This window comes from Epinephelus moara, chromosome 1 (genome assembly GCF_006386435.1).
Source record: "Epinephelus moara isolate mb chromosome 1, YSFRI_EMoa_1.0, whole genome shotgun sequence".
Taxonomy (NCBI): domain Eukaryota; kingdom Metazoa; phylum Chordata; class Actinopteri; order Perciformes; family Serranidae; genus Epinephelus; species Epinephelus moara.
The window spans coordinates 19,940,811-19,963,047 of NC_065506.1; the positions used below are offsets into that span (position 1 = coordinate 19,940,811).

Below are 22,237 nucleotides of genomic sequence, written 5' to 3' on the forward strand. Positions count from 1 at the left end.
TCTTATTACAAATGCACTGCTTTTAAAAATTGCAAGTGTTGAATGCTTATTCAGTGAGACAAAAAGAAATGTGTGTTGTGAAAAAGTGCATCAATATACATAAATTAAAGATGCATCAATAATCGTTTTATAATCGAATCGTAGCCCCTGAATCGTAATCGTAATCGAATTGTGAGGTGCCCAAAGATTCTCACCCCTAGCAGTGAAGTTTGTTTTGGATTTTTGTGGTAGTTGTGCAGTAGTTGATGTAGTTTTCTTTTTTGTCTGACTAACTGGATTGTGTGAGGGTTGTCCTGAGGCTTTGTGCTGTGAGAAGAGGTGAGCCTCACGACCAGCTGACACATCCATCTCACGCAGACTCACCCTGGGTCTAGGTCCATAGCTGCCTGTACCATAGAGCAGCGTGAAAACAAAGAGCGCTCACTCTGCAGCTACATCTGAAGGCCGAAATAGGCATATGTGTTTTTGTTTGAGATACATTTTTTGTACCTAAGGCACTAACCAACAAGCACAAGCCCACCACCAACATGGAAGGATGACCTGATGACATACATGCATGTCAAAATATCAACCGGTAGACACATTCCTATCATCTCACAATATATATCATCATAATGTCTAGCTATGATGTTTCACAAACCATACAGTTTATTTGTTGTTTTTGGTTTGCTGGAAATAGGGAGGGCACAATGACGGGTGATGCTTGTCTGCTGGTCTGCAATGCGTCTCAGCTTTAGCCAATGTCTGTGTGTAGGGTCTCTAATTTAAATGGTGAGCTAAATAAAATCTTGATATTCCACACATGCGCAAACACAAAAGGCCCTACAAGCTTCCCATCAATACTGTATTTTACAAATTTAGCATAGCTGCACCGAGCAAAACTGATTACTCCCCGGGCCCCTGTTGTCAGCTGCAGGAGACCCTATTCACTCGCCCACTCCCCATACTTATTTATCTCCACTTCCTGGGGCCGTGTTAGTTCATTCCCCTGTCGCTGCTCTCTCTGTCTTCCCTTGCTCTTCTCTCTCTCTTGTTTCACTCCTTGTTTCCGGGCAATTGGGTCTGGGTGCTGGTGGTGGGGGGTAAGAGGTTGGGGTGGAGCTGCTGGGAACTTTGTGTGTGTGTGTGTGCGTGTGTGTATATGTGTGTGTGCTGGGAAGTGAGCTAATAAAGGACGGTGATCCATGAAAGGCCTTGAGCAAAGACACAGTCAATTACCTAATGCCTAGACCAGACCGCAGGGCCCACGCACACACATTCTCTCTCCAGCATACTCACACACACACACACACACACACACATATATACCCATGCATACACCTCATTTACGTATACATGGAAAGGGGGCATTGGAGGGCATAACTGGGAATTGTGTGTATGTGTGTGGGTGGGTGTGCATACGCGTGTGATGGAGAGCGGCGATTTATTAAATTGCTGTCACTTTTGACAAATTTGTGCAACTCAAGTTGAAAGGGTTAGGCTGCACAGCATCTCTGTTTTCCCTCTGTTCTTTTAGAGAATAATACCTTCAAACCAAAACCCAGGTAACCCCACGGTTATACCCATGACTGCCATCAGTCTGCATGGGCCGAGAGGTGTCGCCTGACCTGGCCTTATGTCCCTGCTCTGCACCGGGGTTTAACACGGGTCTGGCACTGAATGACTTTGATGTCAAAGGGTGAACGTGGGTTTCTATAATAACTGTATGATCCCTATAAAATTATATAGGATTACAAGATGTTCTTTCTGTTTCAACCATAATTTTTACTCTTCTCAATCTCAGGGTCATTTGACTGTCGATTGTACAGTTCAAGTTGTTGTATTAATATGAGGTGACATAAAAAAAAAATGTATCCTATACAGTCATGTTGAATATGGCAACGACCTCTTTGAATGAAGTGAAACACAATAACGCTGTTAGGTAGAAAGATACATTTATACATGGTCTTGTATAATTGCTTTTTTGAGGCAATGTGTTTGGTTAACCAAGTCTTTCTAAATGGGTCATAAGAAGGTTTACCACATCTTCATTATCCTGTGTGACACACATGGCTTTAAGTGTGGGTCTCTGTGTATGTGTGTGTGTTTGAAGGCCCAGTAGAAAAGGAAGGATTCATCACCTATACATCTCTGCACGGCATGATGGCCAGGTGGGTGTGTGGTCTCCAAAGATGACTTAATTTAGGTACATAGTAGGTATAATGATAAAAAAAACAACAATAATGATAATAATAATAATAATAATAATAATAATAATAATAATAATAGTGTTTGTGTTTGCAGTTTTCAACCTACCTCCTCTTGAAGTCAGTCTGTAATCTCCTATCTGACGCTCTTGGTGTAGGCTGGCTGATTTAAGGAATTGTTGCTGTGGTTCAGATGGTGGGGCATACTTCCTGTTCCTCTGGTTGTCGAATGGCAGCAAACAACAAAAAGTTAAATGTCAAAAAGGTTACAGTTAAACTCAGGTTAGTCATTAGTAAAATATAAAACAGTGGTTAGGATGAGCATGAATCCATACTGCAGACAATTTTATCTAACACAAAAACAACACAAAATACACTGACAAGACAAAGGGGAAAACTGGCAGGCCTGAAATCATGACTTGGTTAGCTGCTAATGTGAGTCGGTCAATTTGCAGCAGCTTGTTCTTCATTTCAGCTCCTTCAGCGAACACACCCTCAGTGTTTCTCAGTAGAAAGCACTAATAATTTTTCACAATTTTGAAACCTAATTTAATATACTTGGCTTTTTTTTAATCAGTCAAATTTGGCTGGGTATGTGGTGACACATTTTTCTGTGGTGAGACAAACTTATAACACAAATTTACTTTTGCTTTACCTTGACATTAAAAAAATTCTATTTAGTTATTTGATTGCAGTGGGACAAAAGACTAAAGAGGGTTGGAGTGATGAGAAAACTGGGTGGTCTTATATTATACTATAGTCAGGGAAAGTATTGTGTGAGACAGATCAAACAGAGGGTTAATAACAGTGCTTCACACGCACGCACGCACGCACGCACGCACGCACACACACACGTACACACAATTGAGTGGATTAGCCTGTGAGTGGTGATGAGGTTGTAGCCAAGTGTTTTAGCACAGACATACATACACACACACACATATACATACACAATTCCTAATTAAAACTAATGAAAGCTTTGAAATAAAGCAGGAAGAGACTGTTTATAATAAACCCGGTCTGAAGCAGTCTTACAATAATCTCCTGGCATATACACATTAGTTTTCGTAACAAGGATGTGTCCATTTGCTGCTTAATGTCGCATGAATTTGCCTGTGATTGTGTTGAGTAAATACAATATACATGTGTCCACTCATGTATGTTTTCACAAGAGTGTATTCCTTGGTGTATATGACAGAAAAAAAACATTTATCAAACACTTCTGGTGTTTTTGTGTGTGGGATTGTGAATGCTTTTGTAGTCTAATTGTGTGTGTGTGTGTGTGTGTGTGTGTGTGTGTGTGTGTGTGTGTGTGTGCGTATCTGCATGTATTATGTGTCTGCGTAGTATGCTTACAATGTGCCAGCAGGGAGTCTGATGACCTCGTGTTGGTGAAGCTGATTCTGGGCCTCCTCCAGGTGTGTGTAAGAGGTCTGCAGACGTAACGTCAGGTCAGGACAATGCACGCGCTGCTCCCACACTTCCCCCGGCTCTCTGAGCAGACCCTGGAATAATCACAACCACCAACACACACAGACACACACAAGAATCAGATAATGATCACTGTATCTTTCCATTTCAACCCCCCACCTCTTTCTTTCTGTGATCCCTCTCCCACAGGTAGTGATGGCTTACAGCTAAAACCAGAGGCCAATCCTCTTCATCTCTTCTCCTGTGACACAGAGTCCAAGAGAGAAGCAGAGAGGGAGAGAAAAAGAGAATGAAGAAAATGATATCAGGTGAGAGAAAGTGGAGACAAGGAGATGAGGAAACCAAGCACGCCAGAGTAAAAGTGAGAGACACACACAGTGTGTAAGATAATGAAAAGAGAGGGAAAACATACACACTTAGCTGCACATCAACTAGTCTGATTAGCCTCAAATAAACTTAAGGTTTAATCAGACTTTATCTTCCCCAGTTCCCAATGATTATCCTTCACTGTCTTTTTCCCCTCACAATGTTCTCCATTCATTTATCATGTCTTTAAGATTTGTTTCATGTGCTCAGGCAATATTGTGACAGCACTGAAGCCTTTGAAAAAACAATTTCTGAAAACTGACATCTAACTTTGTCATCAGTGTGTGAAATCAATATGATGGGACAAATAAAAAAGATACTAAATAAGATACTAAAGCATACAATGAAAAGACAGCCCAACAGGGCACTCTTAGGCTGTCTTGGCTGACACACCTGTTCAGTGTCGCGTGGAGGTCGGGTATGGTGCCTGCAGAGTGGCAGACAGGGGTGATGGTCCCCATCTTCAAAAAAGGGGACCGGAGGGTGTGCTCCAACTATCAGGGTATCACACTGCTCAGTGTCCCGGGTAAAGTTTACTCCAGGGTGCTGGAAACGAGGCTCCGACCGACTGTCGAACCTCAGATTCAGGAGGAGCAATGCAGATTCCGTCTTGGCCGTGGAACAGTGGACCAGCTCTTTACCCTTGCAAGGCTGCTGGAGGGGGCATGGGAGTTCGCCTATCCAGTCTACATGTGCTTTGTGGACCTGGACAAGGCTTACGACTGCGTCCCTCAGGGGGTCTTGTGGGGAGTACTGCGGGAGTATGGGGTTCCAGGCTCGCTGCTACGAGCCATTCGGTCCCTGTATGACCAAAGTGAGAGCTGTGTCCACATACTCGGTGTGAAGTCGACCACGTTCTCGGTGGGTGTTGGCCTCCGCCAAGGTTGTCCCTTGTCACCTGTTTGTGATCTTCATGGACAGGATCTCGAGGCGCAGCAGGGGGGAGGAAGGGGTCCGGTTTGGGGACCTCAGAATTGCATCCCTGCTCTTCGCAGATGATGTGGTTCTGTTGGCTCCATCACACCATGACCTCCAGCATGCACTGGAGCGTTTTGCAGCCGTGTGTGAAGCAGTTGGGATGAGAGTCAGTACCTCCAAGTCTGAGGCCATGGTCCTCTGTCGGAAACTGGTGGTTTGCCCTCTCCGGGTTGGGGGAGAGTTATTGCCTCAAGCAAGGGAGTTCAAGTATCTTGAGTGAGGGTAGACTGGAGCGTGAGATGGATCGGCGGGTCGGTGCGGCTTCTGCAGTGATACGGGTGCTGTGTCGGTCCGTCGTGGTGAAGAGGGAGCTGAGCCAGAAAGCAAAGCTTTGAATTTACTGGTCCATCTATACGTCCCAGCCCTAACCTATGGTCATGAACTCTGGGTAGTGACCGAAGAATGAGATCGCGGATACAAGCGGTGGAAATGAGTTTCCTCCGTGGGGTGGCTGGGCTCAGCCTTAGAGATAGGGTGAGGAGCTTGGACATCCGGAGGGAGCTCGGAGTAGAGCCACTGTTCCTTCGCGTCGAAAGGGGTCAGTTGAGGTGGCTCGGGCATCTGATCAGGATGCCTCCTGGGCGCCTCCCGCTGGAGGTGTTCCGGGCACGTCCCACTGGTAGGAGGCCCCGGGCGGACCCAGAACACGCTGGAGGGATTACATATCTCGTCTGGCCTGGGAAAGCCTTGGGGTCCCCCAGGAGGAGCTGGAAAGTGTTGCTGGGGAGAAGGATGTCTGGGGTGCTTTGCTCAGCCTGCTGCCCCCGCGACCCAGCCACAGATAAGCGGATGAAAACCGATGGATGGATGGATGGACAAAAATAATATGTTTTTTAAAGTAAAGAAAAACACATTTTCAAGACAAAATATGACAATACTACAACTCACTATGTTTTAAGTGGTATATGGTAAATGGACTTGCACTTGTGTAGCACCTTTCTAGTGTTCTGACCACTCAAAGCACTTTACACTACAGAAACACATTCACCCATTCACACACTGGCGACTGAGGCTACCATACAACATGCAACCTTCTACTCAGTTTAAAGTAGTGAGCATATGACTGGATAAAGGAGATTTGGATTATACTGCACAAGTTGAGTGAGAGTTTGTAAACATATTTTTGATACTGTTTTGTTTTTGTTGGACACCGTCCCTGCTTACTTCAACTGACCTTCCGATAAACCCCGCCCCTTTGTGATGGTCCGACAAGCTGTCGGAGTAAGCATGGAGTCCACACTGTAACTAACTGCACTCTCTGAAGAAATATTATCATATTTTTGGAAAAACAAAATAGTGATTCCAGAGAGAAGCAGACAGAGGGGTCTAAAAAATGCTATTGAAGGATATATCCAGGATATGAAACTGACTCAGCAGCAACAACAGGTTAAAATACAAAGATAGTTAGAAGCTAAAGCCGAACTATAGGCTACAGATCACAGAGTAAAAGTGAACCACCACATCACTGCAGATCGCCAAAGAAAACAATGAATATAAAGGGAAACTTCACCAATATTGAACCAGCTTTGTGGCATCACAGTGTGTGCAGATGAGCAGTGTTTGGCTTCGCACCCGTGCCATTGCTAGCATCCGGACCTCCACCACCAGATGAGCAGGGATCTCCAGGGGAAGTCAAACAACGTTCATCCATGCACAATGTGATGACACACAGCTGGTTGAATATCAGCAAAGTTTCCCTGTTTCCCTTCACTGGTTCCTGTACAGCAGGTTTCGGTCTTTTTTTTCACTGTTAAAAAGCAAAAGCAGCATGTGTATACATTCAATAGGCTATATCTTCAGTAGCTAGCTAGCTAACCCTACACTTTACAGGGTTTGATTTTGGTTTTGGAACAGGGAAGAAACGTATATATCTTTTTCCAGCCTCTCCAGGTAACAAGTATCATTAATACACGATGTGCCCCAGGCAAAACATTTAGCTCCAAATCCACAAAACCAGCCTGAAAATGAAGGAAATCTGAAACGATTACATTAAAGACAACGGAGCACAGCTGTGTTGTTGTTAAACAAGCCAGCCTGATGCTATGTAATGATTAGCCAGTCTGCTTCTAGGGGCGGGACTAAGTGAAGGGTCATTTCATGGAGACTGTTAGCCTTTTTTGAATTATCCTTTCATCGTGGAGTCATGCGCGATGAACAAAGTCAAAAATTCAAGGTAAAATGTGGTCACTAAGTAATATTCAAATGGTCATTGTGCAGGTGAAAGGCTCCTTTTACAGTTTTTGGCATGAATTAAGATCTATACAATGGATGCATATGCTATACCAGAATTAAGCTTCACAGACAATGCCTCTAGCAGATTAAATTCATTGTTGTTTTGAGATTTTTCTGAGGATTTTTATAAATATAAAAAAAGAAAAAAATAGAGGAATGCCATCATTATCTTTAATTCCTTCTTAAACTGCTTGAAAAATATATATCCTGTTCTCACTCTAACATCCACACAGCTTTTTAGCACCAAATCTTGTGCTACAAACAAGTCAGTGAAACTTTAAACAGCTGTCTGTCAATTTCATTCCTTGTGCCTCTTCTTGACATTGTGGCTCCTACCCTGGAGTGATGGGTCTCTGATGTCTACTGACATATCAAAGTTGCAAAGACAAAGAAATGTTGTTTTTAGAAACAAATTTTTGTGGCGTTTCCCTGTCTAACCTCACATCGCTCCTTACATTGCCTTAAGACTTCATCATGCTCATCACACTCTTGCACTACAGGCATCAAATACACTTGAAACATATGCAACAGAATGGTTACTGTCTTAACATGTAATTTTAAAAGTGATCTTACTAAAAAAACAAATCTTAACGGGTTATATTTTTCATGAGGCAGCTTTTATGAAGATGAAAGGAGGTAAAATAAGATTAATGGTTAAATTTCTTGTCATGTTTCTTTACACAATATGCAAAATATGTTGGGGAAAATGTAGTCTGTACTGAGCAAATAGCAGAGATGCTGTTTCCAATATCCATAGGTAGTATTAGTAGTTTTAGTGTGAAATGTTGACAGTTCAGCATGACATTTTTCAGTTACTAATACTAAACAAATGTTAAAACTTATATGTGTCTGGCTGAAGAATAACAGAGTGCAACCTCTAAACATGCATGACTATGTAACTTGTAAAGTGTATATGCTCTTCTCTGCATGTAAACTTTGTGCAGTGTAGATTAACTTAAATGTTGTTGCTTTGTTTGAGGTGACCTTCAGTTGTTGTTTGGTGTTAAAAAAGGAGGGAGGATGACAGGGGAGAGATAGAGGGAGGGACAGGGACCCTGTCCTTGCTCCTATCGCCACGGGATCGGTGGCCTGGCCTGACCACTTCCACAGCCAGCACCTCAACCTTATCCATCACCACTAGATAGTTATCACACCAGGGAGGGAGGGGGAGTGGGGTGTAGGGGTGAGTGCAAAAGAAAGAAAGGGGTACTTCCTGCACTAATCACACACACACACACACACACACACACACACACACACACAGAACAGAGAGGGAGGCAGAGACAGAGGAAGACAGTCAAGTATAGATATATAATGTATTCTTCTCCATGTCAGCAACAAGAGACTTTCCTGACACCATTAATGAACTCAGCATACCTACAGCCAGCTGGAGACATGTGTGTGTGTGTGTGTGTGTGTGTGTGTGTGTGTGTGTGTGTGTGTGTGTGTGTGTGTGTCTGTTAAGTGCAGCTAATAAAATGAAACAGATCCACGCCTCATTTCTGCTCACTTATGTTTTACATTACTAGAAACTAATAATAGGAAAAGTGCTTTGCCATAAAGACCTACAGAGCGTAAATAACACAAATGGTGAAATGGCTCTCATCAAATAATCAACATACACACTGATATGCATGTACGCTAGTGTTGTTAATATACTGGAATATCTAACATCAATATAATACCTTACAAAATATGGATATTCAATACTATTTTAATACCACTGGGTAAAAATGACGTTGAGGGTATATCATTTCAAATTTCTACCAAAAGATAAACATAACAAAATTAGAACATGACAATGACTACTTATTTTTTCTTCATTAGTAGAAGAGATCAGCATAGTGAATCTCACTCTAAGATAGAGTGAGAAAGTGCAGCTGGTGCTGGCGTATCGATACTGCAGAAAATGAGTACTGAAAACATGTTAAACTGTACTTGAATAAATTCTCAAGAAAGAAAACTCCAATGGGATGCCCATGTTTCTTTGCCAAGTTGAACTCCCTGGATCAATAACTCATAAGCGAAACATTGATAAAACACAAACGACGCATCTTTACAACAGAGACAAAGAGCTACATTTCATCAAAATGATCCATCCTCCTAACTGGACAGATGACGTTGCTGTACTTTATGTGTGAACTATTTAATAAAATTCACCCTTATACACTGTAGTGCAACCAAATATTAACGTCAATCTCAGAAAAATGTTTTTTATGTGCCTATTGTTTTAAAATTCAAGAACAGACAAAATGATGAGGTAAGTCCTAACATTTGTCTAATTTCAAACACAGTTATGATTTTAACAGTTTTGTCAACTCTCAAATTATTGACTCTTACACTATTTCAATAAATCTTGTCATACATGATGTCAAGTGTTTCTTTCTATGCCATACAGGTGTTAAAAAGATAGAATGCATGTGTTCTGGGATGGATGAAGCAGAGAGAGAATGATGAGAGGCAATACAGTCACAATGTACTTAAATTTACTTAACGTCTATTTAAGGTGGAGCTTTTAGTTCTAATACACCGGTGATAAGTTAAATAAATAATAAAACATCATAATGTAATTGTAATATTTCATGAGTAAAATCTGAATCTGCATAGTGTAGATTGTGTACTGGTGTAACCAGTAACATGTCTCTCTCAGGTAAATGAATAGGACTATGTTTTCCCCTTAAGGAGAAGTACACAGTAAGTAGTATGCCATTGAGTCACTTATTTTGTGCTTTGGCTGACTTTTGTAACTCATTTTTTGGGGGAGAATGAGTAAAGATAGCAACATAATTTAATTTTTCATATCTTAAATCATGATGATTCTATAGCTTATTGGGTCCAGGTGTGTTGCTCAGGAGCCAAAGAAACACACTGTTGAGTGTGAAGTTGTTTGAATGAGTGTTCTGGAGAAAGCTGCAAGCAGCAATATCACAGGCCAAACAATTATAGTTCCTGTTCTGAACAGGCAGGTTTTGAGTGGGCACTGCACTAGTTCAAGTAAAGCTACAAATAAATCCAGTTGAAAGGTCGTACAAATCAAGCTGGGACTTACCCATAAAATTGTTCATAATGAGGTCCCCAAGTATCCATCCAACTACTTAAATCGCCTCAGAGACAATCACAACTATTCAACAAGAGGAAGCCCAACAGATTTTATTCTTTTTAGATTTAAGATTTCAGAGGGCAAAAAGATTTTATACACGTGTGCAGTTGAATGGAATGACCTTCCAGTATCTGTGAAACTTAAGTACAGAAAAATGAAGAGTGGCTATGAAGAAATGGCTAGCAAATAGTCTCTCAGAGTAAGGACCTTGCACACATGAGTTCAGTGTTGTCTCTGTGTTATTTCTTTTACTCCTTGATGTGATAAAAGGGATATTACGTTGAATATCCCCCCTTTTGGACAAGCCACATTGAAATGATGAGGAACACAAATGAGAGCTCTTTATGGGACTGGGACCCCCTTTCGATGTATGTACAGACACAGTGTGGTACAAAAACATTTGACAGTGACACATTGCCACACAGTCACACTTACAGTACTCACTGAAATACAGACACTAAACGATTCTGTGCAGCAGTAGCCCCCAAGAGAGCTGTCTGCCATGTTTTAATGATGTCATTCTTCTTTAAAAGGAGTTTTAAAGGATCTCTGCTTTCATCAAGAGCCATCTCCAATGGGACAAGAAGGGGATGGTGGGGGTCTTAAATAATTAGTATGACACCTTGTAAAACTATTACTCTCTTTCAGCCCTTATGCATGCTCTATTGCTTTCTTTTTTCTCACTGTTCCCTCTTTTGGTCTGCGTCTCTTTTATATTCTCTTTTACATTGCACTCTGTTTCTCTACCTCCACCTGTTCATGTCTGTCATGGTCCGAGCTTTACCATCTCACCTGCTGTTTCTTGCTGGCGATGGGGGGCAGTATGGGCCTTAAGGAACAGCAGGATCTAGCGGTTTCGATCCATGGGGATCCAAGAGTCCCAGGGAAACTGGGGGCTGTTGGGCCAGCCGTGCCTAGGGGATAAGCCTTGCCTCTGGGGGCCAGCCTGGTGGGGAGTTGGTACTTGACCTGCCTCAGCAGTAGTTCCATCTCATGGGGGACTGGCCTGAATGGAGAGTTGAAGACCCCTGGGCACTGAATGAAGAGAGACGGAGAGAGAAGTTAACACCTATATCACAGAGAAAGTGAGAGATTGAGAGAGGCACAGAGTATCAATATGAGCAATGTGATATGGTTAGATGCATACATACAGCCACTGAGCATGCATCACATGTATTTCTGACTGGCAATGAGGATAATACTTGTACTCAATGTTCCTGCTTCTTCTTAAATAACAGTGTAGTGGAACTGAAAATATCTTGGAAAAGATGAGCACGGTTGAGGGGACGACATGCATCAGAGGTCCCCACGCCAATTCAAACCAAGGACGTTGCAGTTGGATTACACTTCACGGGTTCTGAGGCACCAGGATGTTCTCCTGGGTGTTTTACTCCCCAAACACTATAATGTAATAAAATCCATTTGGAGTTTGGGAAAATCAAAAAGTTGTTTTGTTTATCAGGGGGACCATCAAATAATAGAACAGCCACCTCCTGGGACATCTTAAAATGAAACCAACAACTGTTAGTCATTTAAACTATTACAGGCAATATTCTGAGGTAATGTGAAACATCAGTTTTGTTAATAACTTTTTCAAATAGCTTTTCATCAAAGTTTTGCCTTTTATTGCCCTTCATATCATCCATATTAACCTAAACTTTGTGAAATTCATCATACTGCGTCCCTGCTGACAACAGTTGTTGATCTTCATTGCCTCAAATGTATACATCATGGCTCCGGGCCAAACAAATGTTGCCAGGTTAAACATTCAGCCATGTGTGCACTTCACACCAACTGATAGACAGATAACAACAAATTACTACGGGGACAACCTAGCTGCATTTGCGTCAAATGTAGCACAATACAAGACTTGAATCTAGTTTTTTACTCAAACAACACATGCACAAATACACACATACAAAACGTTGCCTCCCCTGTTCTGAAGTGGGGTGAGATTTGCCACAGACGGCCTCAGTAATAATTATTCAAATCACAGTGATCCTTTTGCCTGTGTGTTAATTACCAGACCAAAGCTTTGAGTTGGAGGACTCTGTATCTACTCTATATGCTAATAACACCGCTTGCTATTTAGGCCACTCTAAAAGACTGGGACAACGGAGGGAGAGGAGAGAGAAAGGGCATAAGTGGGAAATTGCTCCAACTATATCGACCCAAACCTCACTCTTTTTAAAATAACATATTAACAGGCTGGTTAATTAGTAAATGTTTCATTATTACACCATGAGTACTTTTGATTGTTAATGTCAAGTGATTCAGAGTAAGTAGAGAGAGATTAATTCAACTCCACTGACCCTAATTTCTTTAACCACGGGTTGTAGACACAACTGCATCACAGCAGATCTTTAAGTGATGGGTCCCTATTTTGGTGCAGTTTTTTTACACATTTATTTTCACTGGGTCCAAATAAATGTACCAACTCTTAAAAATGAAGTTATTGTCATGACTCAAGTAAGCAAAGGCGTGCATGCTTCAAATCATAATTTTAATGTAATTAGGCCAGATTCACAATTGGTTGAGATTAATTTTTTACAATAATGCCATCAACAGCTATTTGCGGAATGTGTAAGGTCCTTTCCTTTCAGGTTGTATATGAAAGCAAGAATCTAATTATTAAAAGAAGTTCTCAGTTTATATAATCATGTAAGCAGTAGGGATGTGACGATCCATCGATGTGGATCGATGTATCGATTCAATGATCAACGATTCAATGAGCATCGATGGAAACTGAAAACATCAGTCCATTTAATCATCTTTAGGGTACACCTTTATTTTGAAAGTCTGTGTCACCGTCAAAAAGCAGCGGGGAGATGGCAAGCAGCCGAGAGAAAGACTGTGAGGATGTCTTTTACAGTGCTTGGTAATAAATCAGCTGTGTGGAATTATTTTCGATTATGGAGAAAATATGGGTCAACAGACAAAGCACATGCCGTATGTAAACAATGCTGTTACGAGATAAAGCACAACCTATCTGCCGGGTTGGGCATCTCAATCATATTGGGGTTATCATAGGCCCCTGAATTGCATTGCTCAAAATCGTATCACGGCAGAATATTTTGATATTGGCAAATATTGTATCGGTGTCCAAAGAATCAATATAATATTGTATCATGATAAAACTGGTGCTTTACACCCGTAGTAAGCAGCCAGACCATTGCTGATAAATATTTGCAGTTGCAGCATCATTTAGACATGTATACCCAAACATGACTATATGCAATGAAATCTTTTAAATCCATACATAAAATGAATATAAACAATTCGCTACATTTTACTAAAATTAAATGTATTTGCCTTCTCGTCTTCTAAAATCACTTCTAACTCAGTGTTTACTCATGCATAAATTTAGCTTTAAAAATGACACGTTTTTCCTTGACAGATCATTTTGGGTGCTGTATATCTGAGCCACCAGAAAACCATTACTGAATCTTGCACCAACTCTGCGTGCTGACACTGTATTCCTCATATGAATGTATCACTACACTACTAAAGCAGCACTGCACTTGTTCCTATACATTCACACTGTCCTTTAAGAATAAAGAAATAAAGGTCCTGACCCTTAAAATAATCACAATGACAAAATGGCAAACAAGAAGAGATTTGACTTTAATTAAGCGTTTAAGAGTGTGTTGACTGAATACAATGTACTCTCAAAGTTTTTTAAACAATAGACCACTCAGGATCATCTTAAGAAGTGGCACTCAAAATCCTCAATATCAGGATTTTCTGTGTGTTTAAAGACATTTCTTTAGTGTTCAGTATCAGCCTATAAAATGCATTCGGGATGAGTGTACACACCTAACTCACACAGGAAGGGACAGAAGGCAGGGGACACACAAACACATACATAAACATAGTTCTCAGCTCTCCTAAAGATACACACCATACACACAAACACACACATGCGCACATGCGAGCCCAAAAGTACCAACCTAGCTACGGGAAGAGCAATGATGTTGACCCCAGGAACACACCATCTCTGTCTCTGTCATGGGGACTTGGGGCCTTTTGGTAAGCTGTGTGTGTGAGTATGTGTGAGTGTGTGTGCGTATGTGTGTGTGGGCTGGGGTCCGAGAAGTGAGGAAGGATGAACTGTGTGGGAGAGCCATCTATTCACTGCTGACAAGGTCAAAGCTACGAAGGGAAAGAGTCCCCTGCCATATGCAGAGAAAGAGAGAGAAAGATATAGAGAGGAAGAGATGGACAGAGGGCGGGGAAGAGCAGGCAAACTTTTCTTCTTGCTTTCTTTCTTTCTCGCTTATTCATAAAATGCACATTATAGTTTTATATTTAATGATAAAAACAATAAACATATGGGTATAAAAAAACAGCCAGTCCAAGGAATTTAGGATGTCAAACATAATCTAACAAAACTCAAACTCCACTGTACGGCAACTTCATAATAAAATGTTAAGAAGTTGTGTTGTGTACGTTAGCATCTTAGGTGAACATGGACTACCTGCAGGAAGTCGGCAGTAAACCAGATGATGACGATGCTGGTTGCACAGGCATGAAGGAGAGAGGGAGAGCAACAGAGAGAAAGAGGGGAGTAGTGGTGCTGAATCAACAGTGACCAGTGTGCTTTGTCTTCATTATGATCCCAGTGGGGAGTCACAGAGATGCGTGGATGCCACACACACACACACACACACACACACACACACACACACACACACACACACACACACACACACACACACACCTGTGCCAGGGGAAGCACTAAAATACTCCACTCAGCACATCAGAAGAGCCATGAGGACACATACTTACTCATACACGCATACAGACAACTCAACTCTACACAGCCCACCTGTGTTAGACTTTTTCTCTCTCTGCAGCCTGTTACTGAAGGAACTCCCTATCTGAAACTCATATCCCATTGCTTATGTGAGACCCCGCATCTTTAGCTGTCCATGTGCCAAGGGGTATTGCCAGGTCTGAGAAGGTAACCAATGCAAGCAGGGGGAGACTCCGCTGGTCACAAAAAGAAGTCCAACTGTATACAAGTCTATGGGAAAATGTAGGGAAAATTACCCAACTTCTGACTTGATTTGTTACCTCAGTAAATATTTTTATAATGAGGTTACAGTCTAAATCACTAGTTCAAGTCTTCTTCAATACAGCATGATGTTCATTTTGTAAAATATGCTCCAATTTAGAGTAAAACAGACGTAAAGCAGGGCATGCTTCAGGGCATCACATTGTGACTGAAAAGTCGCTACCACAGCGGTGTCCTAAGGTTTTCAGTCAGCTCCACCCTCCACCCATGTGCATACATGTGTATGGGTACACATAAGCTTCATAGTACAAAGTTCCTAGTGAGACGCTACCTGTATAGTTTTTCCACATACATATCAGACAGACACAATGACACTAGATAACCACACATTTGCTTTAAATATAAATGGGTTTTTTTTAATGTGGCTTTCTTATATGTCTTCCATGCGTACAACCTTAGTCAAGGTCACTGTGGGTCTCTAACGAGAGTACTGCACTACCTAAATTAACCTGAATTACTATATGATTACTATACTTATTGGAAATGTTACTTTATGTCTGGGTAAAGCAAAAACAAATATGTGTAAGTTTGTCACATCACAGAATAATGTTACGTTAACCATCCATCCATCCATCTTCTAACTGCTTCATCCTCTTGAGGGTCGCGGGGGGCTGGAGCCTATCCCAGCTGACATTGGGCGAGAGGCAGGGTACACCCTGGACAGGTAGCCAGACTATCGCAGGGCTGACACATAGAGACAGACAATCATTCACGCTCACATTATTATCAATTAACCTTATCCCCAATCTGCATGTCTTTGGACTGTGGGAGGAAGCCAGAGTGCCTGGAGAGAACCCAAGCTGACACGAGGAGAACATGCAAACTCCGCACAGAAGGGCTCCCACACCCGGGATCGAACCGGGAACCCTCTTGCTGTGAGGCGACAGTGCTAACCACCACACCATCGTGCCGCCCTTGTTATGTTAAGCCCCCCATTCAAATTTGAATGACTAAAAAAAAAAACACCAAGTATATAATATATAAGTGTCTAAGTATAAGGTTTCAAAATTACGAAAAAGGAAGACAGAGCCACTGCCAGGCCACTGCAAGCCATAGACTCTCATTAGGAGCTAAGCCTGCAGCACAGTAACATACATGTGGGGAACAAGCCACTGTGTCGTATCAGACTCTCGTTAGCAGCTAAATCAGTAGCACACAGCACACATATCCCCCAAGCCAAAGAACGAGCTAGTCCGCTGTGATAGCCTCTTAGCAGCTAAGCCAGTGGGACACACAGTCTATGGTTGCAACAAACACACCTTAAGAATCAGGGAACAAGAGCCACTGCATGGCGATAGCCTCTCGTTCACCAACTATCGACAGCTAATGTTAGCACAAAGCACACATCCACATCAGTGAACAGTAACTGCTGGCAGGATAGGTAGCCAATTTGGGCTGATAAACTGAAAGGTATGTTAGTGACAGCTACTTTGCTTATATTCATATGATTGTGGCATTTCACAGAGATGTAATTCATCTATTTATCAGACTGAAAGAGCTCATGGAACATAGCTAACTCACCTCTACAACACTCTAGCTGCATGAAACGTCACGGGTGATGTGTGCTGCGCTCTAACATAATGTTTGTAGTCACGCAGTATTTATATAGTAGGTGAGGGGTTACGATGAGGTTTGCTCTGTTGCATCATACAGCATGTTTTTAAGCTCACCCAAAAAGTCCTAGACACAGAAATGGTGTAAACAGATTAATGGTTTAACACCACAATGCAGTAATAAACAGTTCCCAGTCTTTTTGCACGTTTTCAACAAGTATTTTTCTAACATACAATGTGTTCAGAAAGAGATCAGTGATTTTGCTTTACCCAGACATTAATAATTACTGCTCATTAGTACAATTATAACAGTACTGTATTTACTTATTGCTGATACTGATAGTGAGTCAAAGAATTTCAACCATAAATGTGCTCTTTTCAAACTCACGTCTCAGAGATACTGTCCATACATGACAAGAGTGATTAACATGTGATAAAATTTAAAAGATGAAACTTTATCCCTGTGCTATTTGCCATGTTGAATCTGAAGTTTTAAAAAATAAAATGTGTTTTAAGAACGAGTGTTAAGAAAGTTTATTAACCTGAGATTAATCAATTACCTGCCATTAAATTGGCATCATTTTCTCCACTTTAAAGGATGAACAGCTGATCTGCCAAAGCATCACCCACTACCCACTCCTTCACATAACAGACCACATACATCCCACTGCTAACGTACTACTGGTAACTGCTTTATACTGGACAGTGGTTGCTATCTGAAAACATAATCCTGTTGCTGCTACTGTTATTATTTTGACACTTGGTGCAAGTGCTGGTGTAAAGTCCTGTTATATCATGCTAGTTTGTGTTACAGCCTGAGGTTTGTTTTTTTTACATGCTCAATATGACACTGCTTTCTGATTGTAAATAAAGGTTGCTTTGACTTTATGTAGATGTGGTTATGAAGGTATCACAATTTAATCTTGGCCTCTGGTCAAATATTAGTCTTTTATCATAGTCATTATCATGTCATATGTGTGTTTGTGTTCCCACAGACTAACCTGCTTCGTACTGAGGAGGTGGTGTAACCGGTGAGCTTGGTAGACCTTGGCTGTCTGCTCTTTCACCATCTCCAAGCAGTCTCTCTTTCTCTTCTGGAGCTTCTCAAGTTCATCCAGCTCCATCCTACAGGGCACACACATCATTCACAGATAGTCTAGAAATTTAAAATCCAAACTTCCATTTTATTCATCTCCATGATGGGTATTTGACGGGGATCAATGTCAAACATAAATACAGCAGATTGAAAATACACTGTAAATATAATTTCATGGTTTCTTCAATAGTCAAATCAATCTAATAACACAGCAGCTCATGTACAGTATGTTTGCTGAATTACAATAACTGGATTCCTCCTAAACTTCATCCATTGTAACTCTATATACTTGCTTTTCCTGACCAAATGAACCTGTTATGCTACACGTAATTAACTAAAGATTAAGCTGACCTTATAATTTTAACACTATATAATGTGCACAATGTAAACTTCATGCAAGTACATCTGTGCATGTGTGACTGTGTATCTAAAACAAGGTATTCTGTAAGCTGACAGTGTCCTGAAGTGTCCTTCAGATGTATGAAAAACTGCCTAATGATAAGAGAGACTGGGACAGACACTGAAATACAGAGGAGCTGCGGGAGAAAAACAGGAGAATGAGACTGCATGAAGGGAAAAAAGCAAAGTGAGAGCGCAAGAGGCTATAAGTGGGAGGATGATGGATATATTTCATCACCGCAGCCAGGACAGGTCTGTCTGTGACATCTGTTAAGCGAAGCTGGCTAAATGGGATGCATTAAAAGCCCATACACAGCAATTTCATTCCGCAATCACACAGCCTTATTGTTACAAGGGGGTAATAACTTAAAAAGGGAATTGGAAACAATTACTAAAACACACATGCCATGGTGGTGTGAAAATACACACACCGACACACAGCTAAGAGTAAAGCCAATCTAATTCCACTACAGAAATACCAGTAAGAGTTTAGCCATAGCTCATCAACAATCCTTCGTCTCTTTTTTTATCCCTCCTTTTTTCCTCTCCTTCGTCTCTACTGTTTCTTTCTCTGCCCAACTTCTGTTTTCAATTACAAGCCTCCACAGAGGAATCAGAATATTCATAGTGTGTCTGTAATGTGAGGTTAACACATTCTGGGGCTACTGACATTTAAAAAGAAATCACAACACCGTTCCCGTTGCCTTTGCATTCTCATTCCTTCCTCAGCACCAGATTAAATTACAAAATAAATGAAATATGCAGAGCACTGTGTGTGTGTGTGTGTGTGTGTGTGTGTGTGTGTGTGTGTGTGTGTGTGTGTATATACATGTGTTGTGGATGAAACCAAGTCTAAATGTGTCTGTGCGTGTTTATGCAATGCAATATTAAGCGTAGTAATTTAAGACCGCGTGTATATGTGTGGCGGTATGTCTATATGTGCTTTTGTGTGTGTGTGTGTGTGTGTGTGTGTGTGTGTGTGTTAATATAGAGGTTACATGGCCTCTATTTGTCCATCTGGCTAACAGGAATATTAGTTATTAATGTAAAATATAAAGTTTTGGTTTATTGTGGGACAGTCTGGTTCACAAACCAATTGGTGCATGTGTATGTTGACAGTATGTGTGTTTATTTCTGCTCGTTCATGCATTAATAACGCCTTAAAAACTGACTGGCTATGTTTTGGGAGGTCAGGACCTGTTCTCACATATCTGTGTGTGTCTGAGTTGACAGCATATAAGTGCAACTGTATCAGTGTGTTTGTATCAGCAATATGTGTGTGTGTATCAATGTTCATACTATGTGTTCACACACTTTTGCTTGTATGTGTGTCCACACGTCTGTGTCCTCAAGTGTGTGTGTGTGTGTGTGTGTGTGTGTGTGTGTGTGTGTGTGTGTGTGTGTGTGTGTGTGTGTGTGTGTGTGAGTGTGTGTGTGTGTGTGTCAGGCTGAATGGGTGACCTTTGCTTCCCTGCCCCCAGCCCCAGTGTTATTAATTGCTGTGTAGTGGACAAAAGCCAAACAGATTTGTAACGGCTGAAGGCACCTCGATCTGTGTCGACCCAACCAGCCGCCACAACATACAACCCTCATTAGCCCTGTTCGGCACGCAGCACGTGCCCTGAGTGTGTGCGTGTGTGTGTGTGTGTGTGTGTGTGAGGGAGAGTGCATGTGTGTGTAACTGACTGAGTGAAAGTGAAAGAAAGAAAGCAAGAAACAGTAAGACAAACCACTGGCTTGGAATTCATTATATATATTGTTGTTCTATCGGGTTTATAAAACATAAGCTTGATCATCTCGGTCAAAGTAACTTCACTTCTGTATATGAAATTATACAGGGACTAAAATACAAATTTGGTGTATTTTGGCTTTTATTTGGAGAGTACACTGTGCGTGATTGTTACGGTTTAGGGTGGAACGTTTTCATCAAGATTTTACTTACCATTAATTATATACCAAGAATACAGACGCCGATAAAGTCATGATTGTATGTCCCTTGAGTAAGACGGTTGGAGAGCCAAATTTAAATGTACATCATGTGTATAATCATTGGAAACATTATTTAAAAAACACATATTCCTGCTACCACAACACCTCAATAAACTTTTCTTTAAGCCTATTACTGTATCTCAACGACAATCAATGCTATTTTATCTGAAGCTAATATGAGACTTAAGCATTCTGAGTTGGAAACATCTTCCAAAGTTGCCGTCTTTTGGTATGAAATACACTCTTTGTGTTTCTTTGGACAGTGTGTCTTTATTGAGCTGCAGTAGACAGATAGTCACAAAAAGAGGGAGTTTATATTGCATTACATCTTTGCAAGGAAGGAGGACTGTGGATTTAGTCCCCCACCCTTCACACTGAAAACGCATAAAAAAATTATCTCCGTATGGCCAATATGAACAGGAGGAGTGATTACAAAGCGCGAAACCTGTTTCAATGTACACATGGGCACTCATTTTTGAAAATAAAGCTATTTTTAATGCGTTTTGGCTACGGGAAAAGATTTAAAGTTGTTTGATTTTACTTGATAATCATTCAATTGTAAGGCAATGGTATTACTACTAATGTGCTCCAGTTGTGCTATCATGTCAGTTCAATACATTAAATATTCATTTGTTACTTATACAGTTGTGCAATGAAATTGTCATTTGATATATAAATTACAGTTGTATTTATTTTGCACATTATAGTATTTTTGATTATTGCATATACTCCATTATAATGATCATTGGATGGTTATAATGTGCTTAGCATGCCGTTTAACGCAGTACGAACACTCTGACTACAGACTACTTTTGATAGTGGCTGAACTGTTGGACAAGCTAATCAAGCATACCTCAACTACTTTCAAATAACTGAAACACTTACTGACATTTTCACCCTGGACTGTTCACTTATTTAAATGGCTAATATAGTACAGCTAAATGTCTCACTTGATCCTACATTATTTACTACCTGGTTCACAACGGGGCATCAGGGGCTGATGGGATATCAGAGAGCAAGGCATTGTGGGACGGCAGGACACACCTGCGGTCGTCCAGGCCAGCACCAGAGCAGCTAATTGGCCAGGTTCTAAATATTTAATGGAGGCTTGACCTGATTGGCTGTTTTAATTGCTCCAATTAAATGATTCAATAGCTGGCGAGGAGGGGGTAGTTAGCCAGTCAATTTAGACAGTGACCAGTTCGATGTATTGAGCGTTCAACACCCTCATAACACAGTGTTTCCATTTAAGTGACTGACTGATTGATTAACTAATTCACTAAAGTAATAAAACTGATGTTGCAAAAAGATGTGGAAGCAAATCATGACTTTTTGTTGGAATAATCTCCAATCAATATTCGTAATATTTAAAAAAAGAAAAAAAAAAACAGTTTTATACATTTTACTTTCCCCATTGTTTTACTCTCTAAAGTAATCTCCTAAAGAAGCAGGAAGAGCACAGAACCCAGATTATACTTCCACACACACACACACACACACACACACACTCACACAATACACAAATCCAATCAGACTGAAGGAGTGAACTTGTCTCCACCCAAACTGGATCAGAAAGAAAGAGCAGCAAAAGAAAGACTGACGCATAGAAGCGGAGAGTGATCGCAGGGCAGGCGTGCAGGCAGGCCCGCACTCTCTCCACCATAGCAGCTCTCCTTTCATGAATGTCCTTGAGAGGGACACAAGAAAGGGAGGAACGAAGAAGGCTGGAGTAAAGAGAGACAGGAGAAAAGTAGAGAGCAGTAGAGGGACAGCGTAGCACCAGTGGAGAAGAAATTAAAAAAAACACACTACTGCTGCTCAGCCTAGCAA

General features: G+C 41.2%; 1 protein-coding gene across 2 annotated transcripts in view; it reads right to left on the minus strand.

The window, feature by feature from the left end:
• The window catches only part of spata17 (spermatogenesis associated 17), a 46,306-nt gene that overhangs the window by 14,541 nt on the left and 9,528 nt on the right, over positions 1-22,237 (minus strand). For both annotated transcript variants that reach the window (XM_050043866.1, XM_050043858.1), the window contains exons 6-9: positions 17,925-18,048; positions 11,086-11,328; positions 3,543-3,691; positions 2,296-2,404 (exon numbers count right to left, since the gene is read on the minus strand). In XM_050043866.1, the coding sequence (XP_049899823.1) occupies positions 2,323-2,404; positions 3,543-3,691; positions 11,086-11,328; positions 17,925-18,048 (598 nt within the window). In that variant the 3' untranslated portion in view covers positions 2,296-2,322. The remainder of the gene's footprint in view (positions 1-2,295; positions 2,405-3,542; positions 3,692-11,085; positions 11,329-17,924; positions 18,049-22,237) is intronic.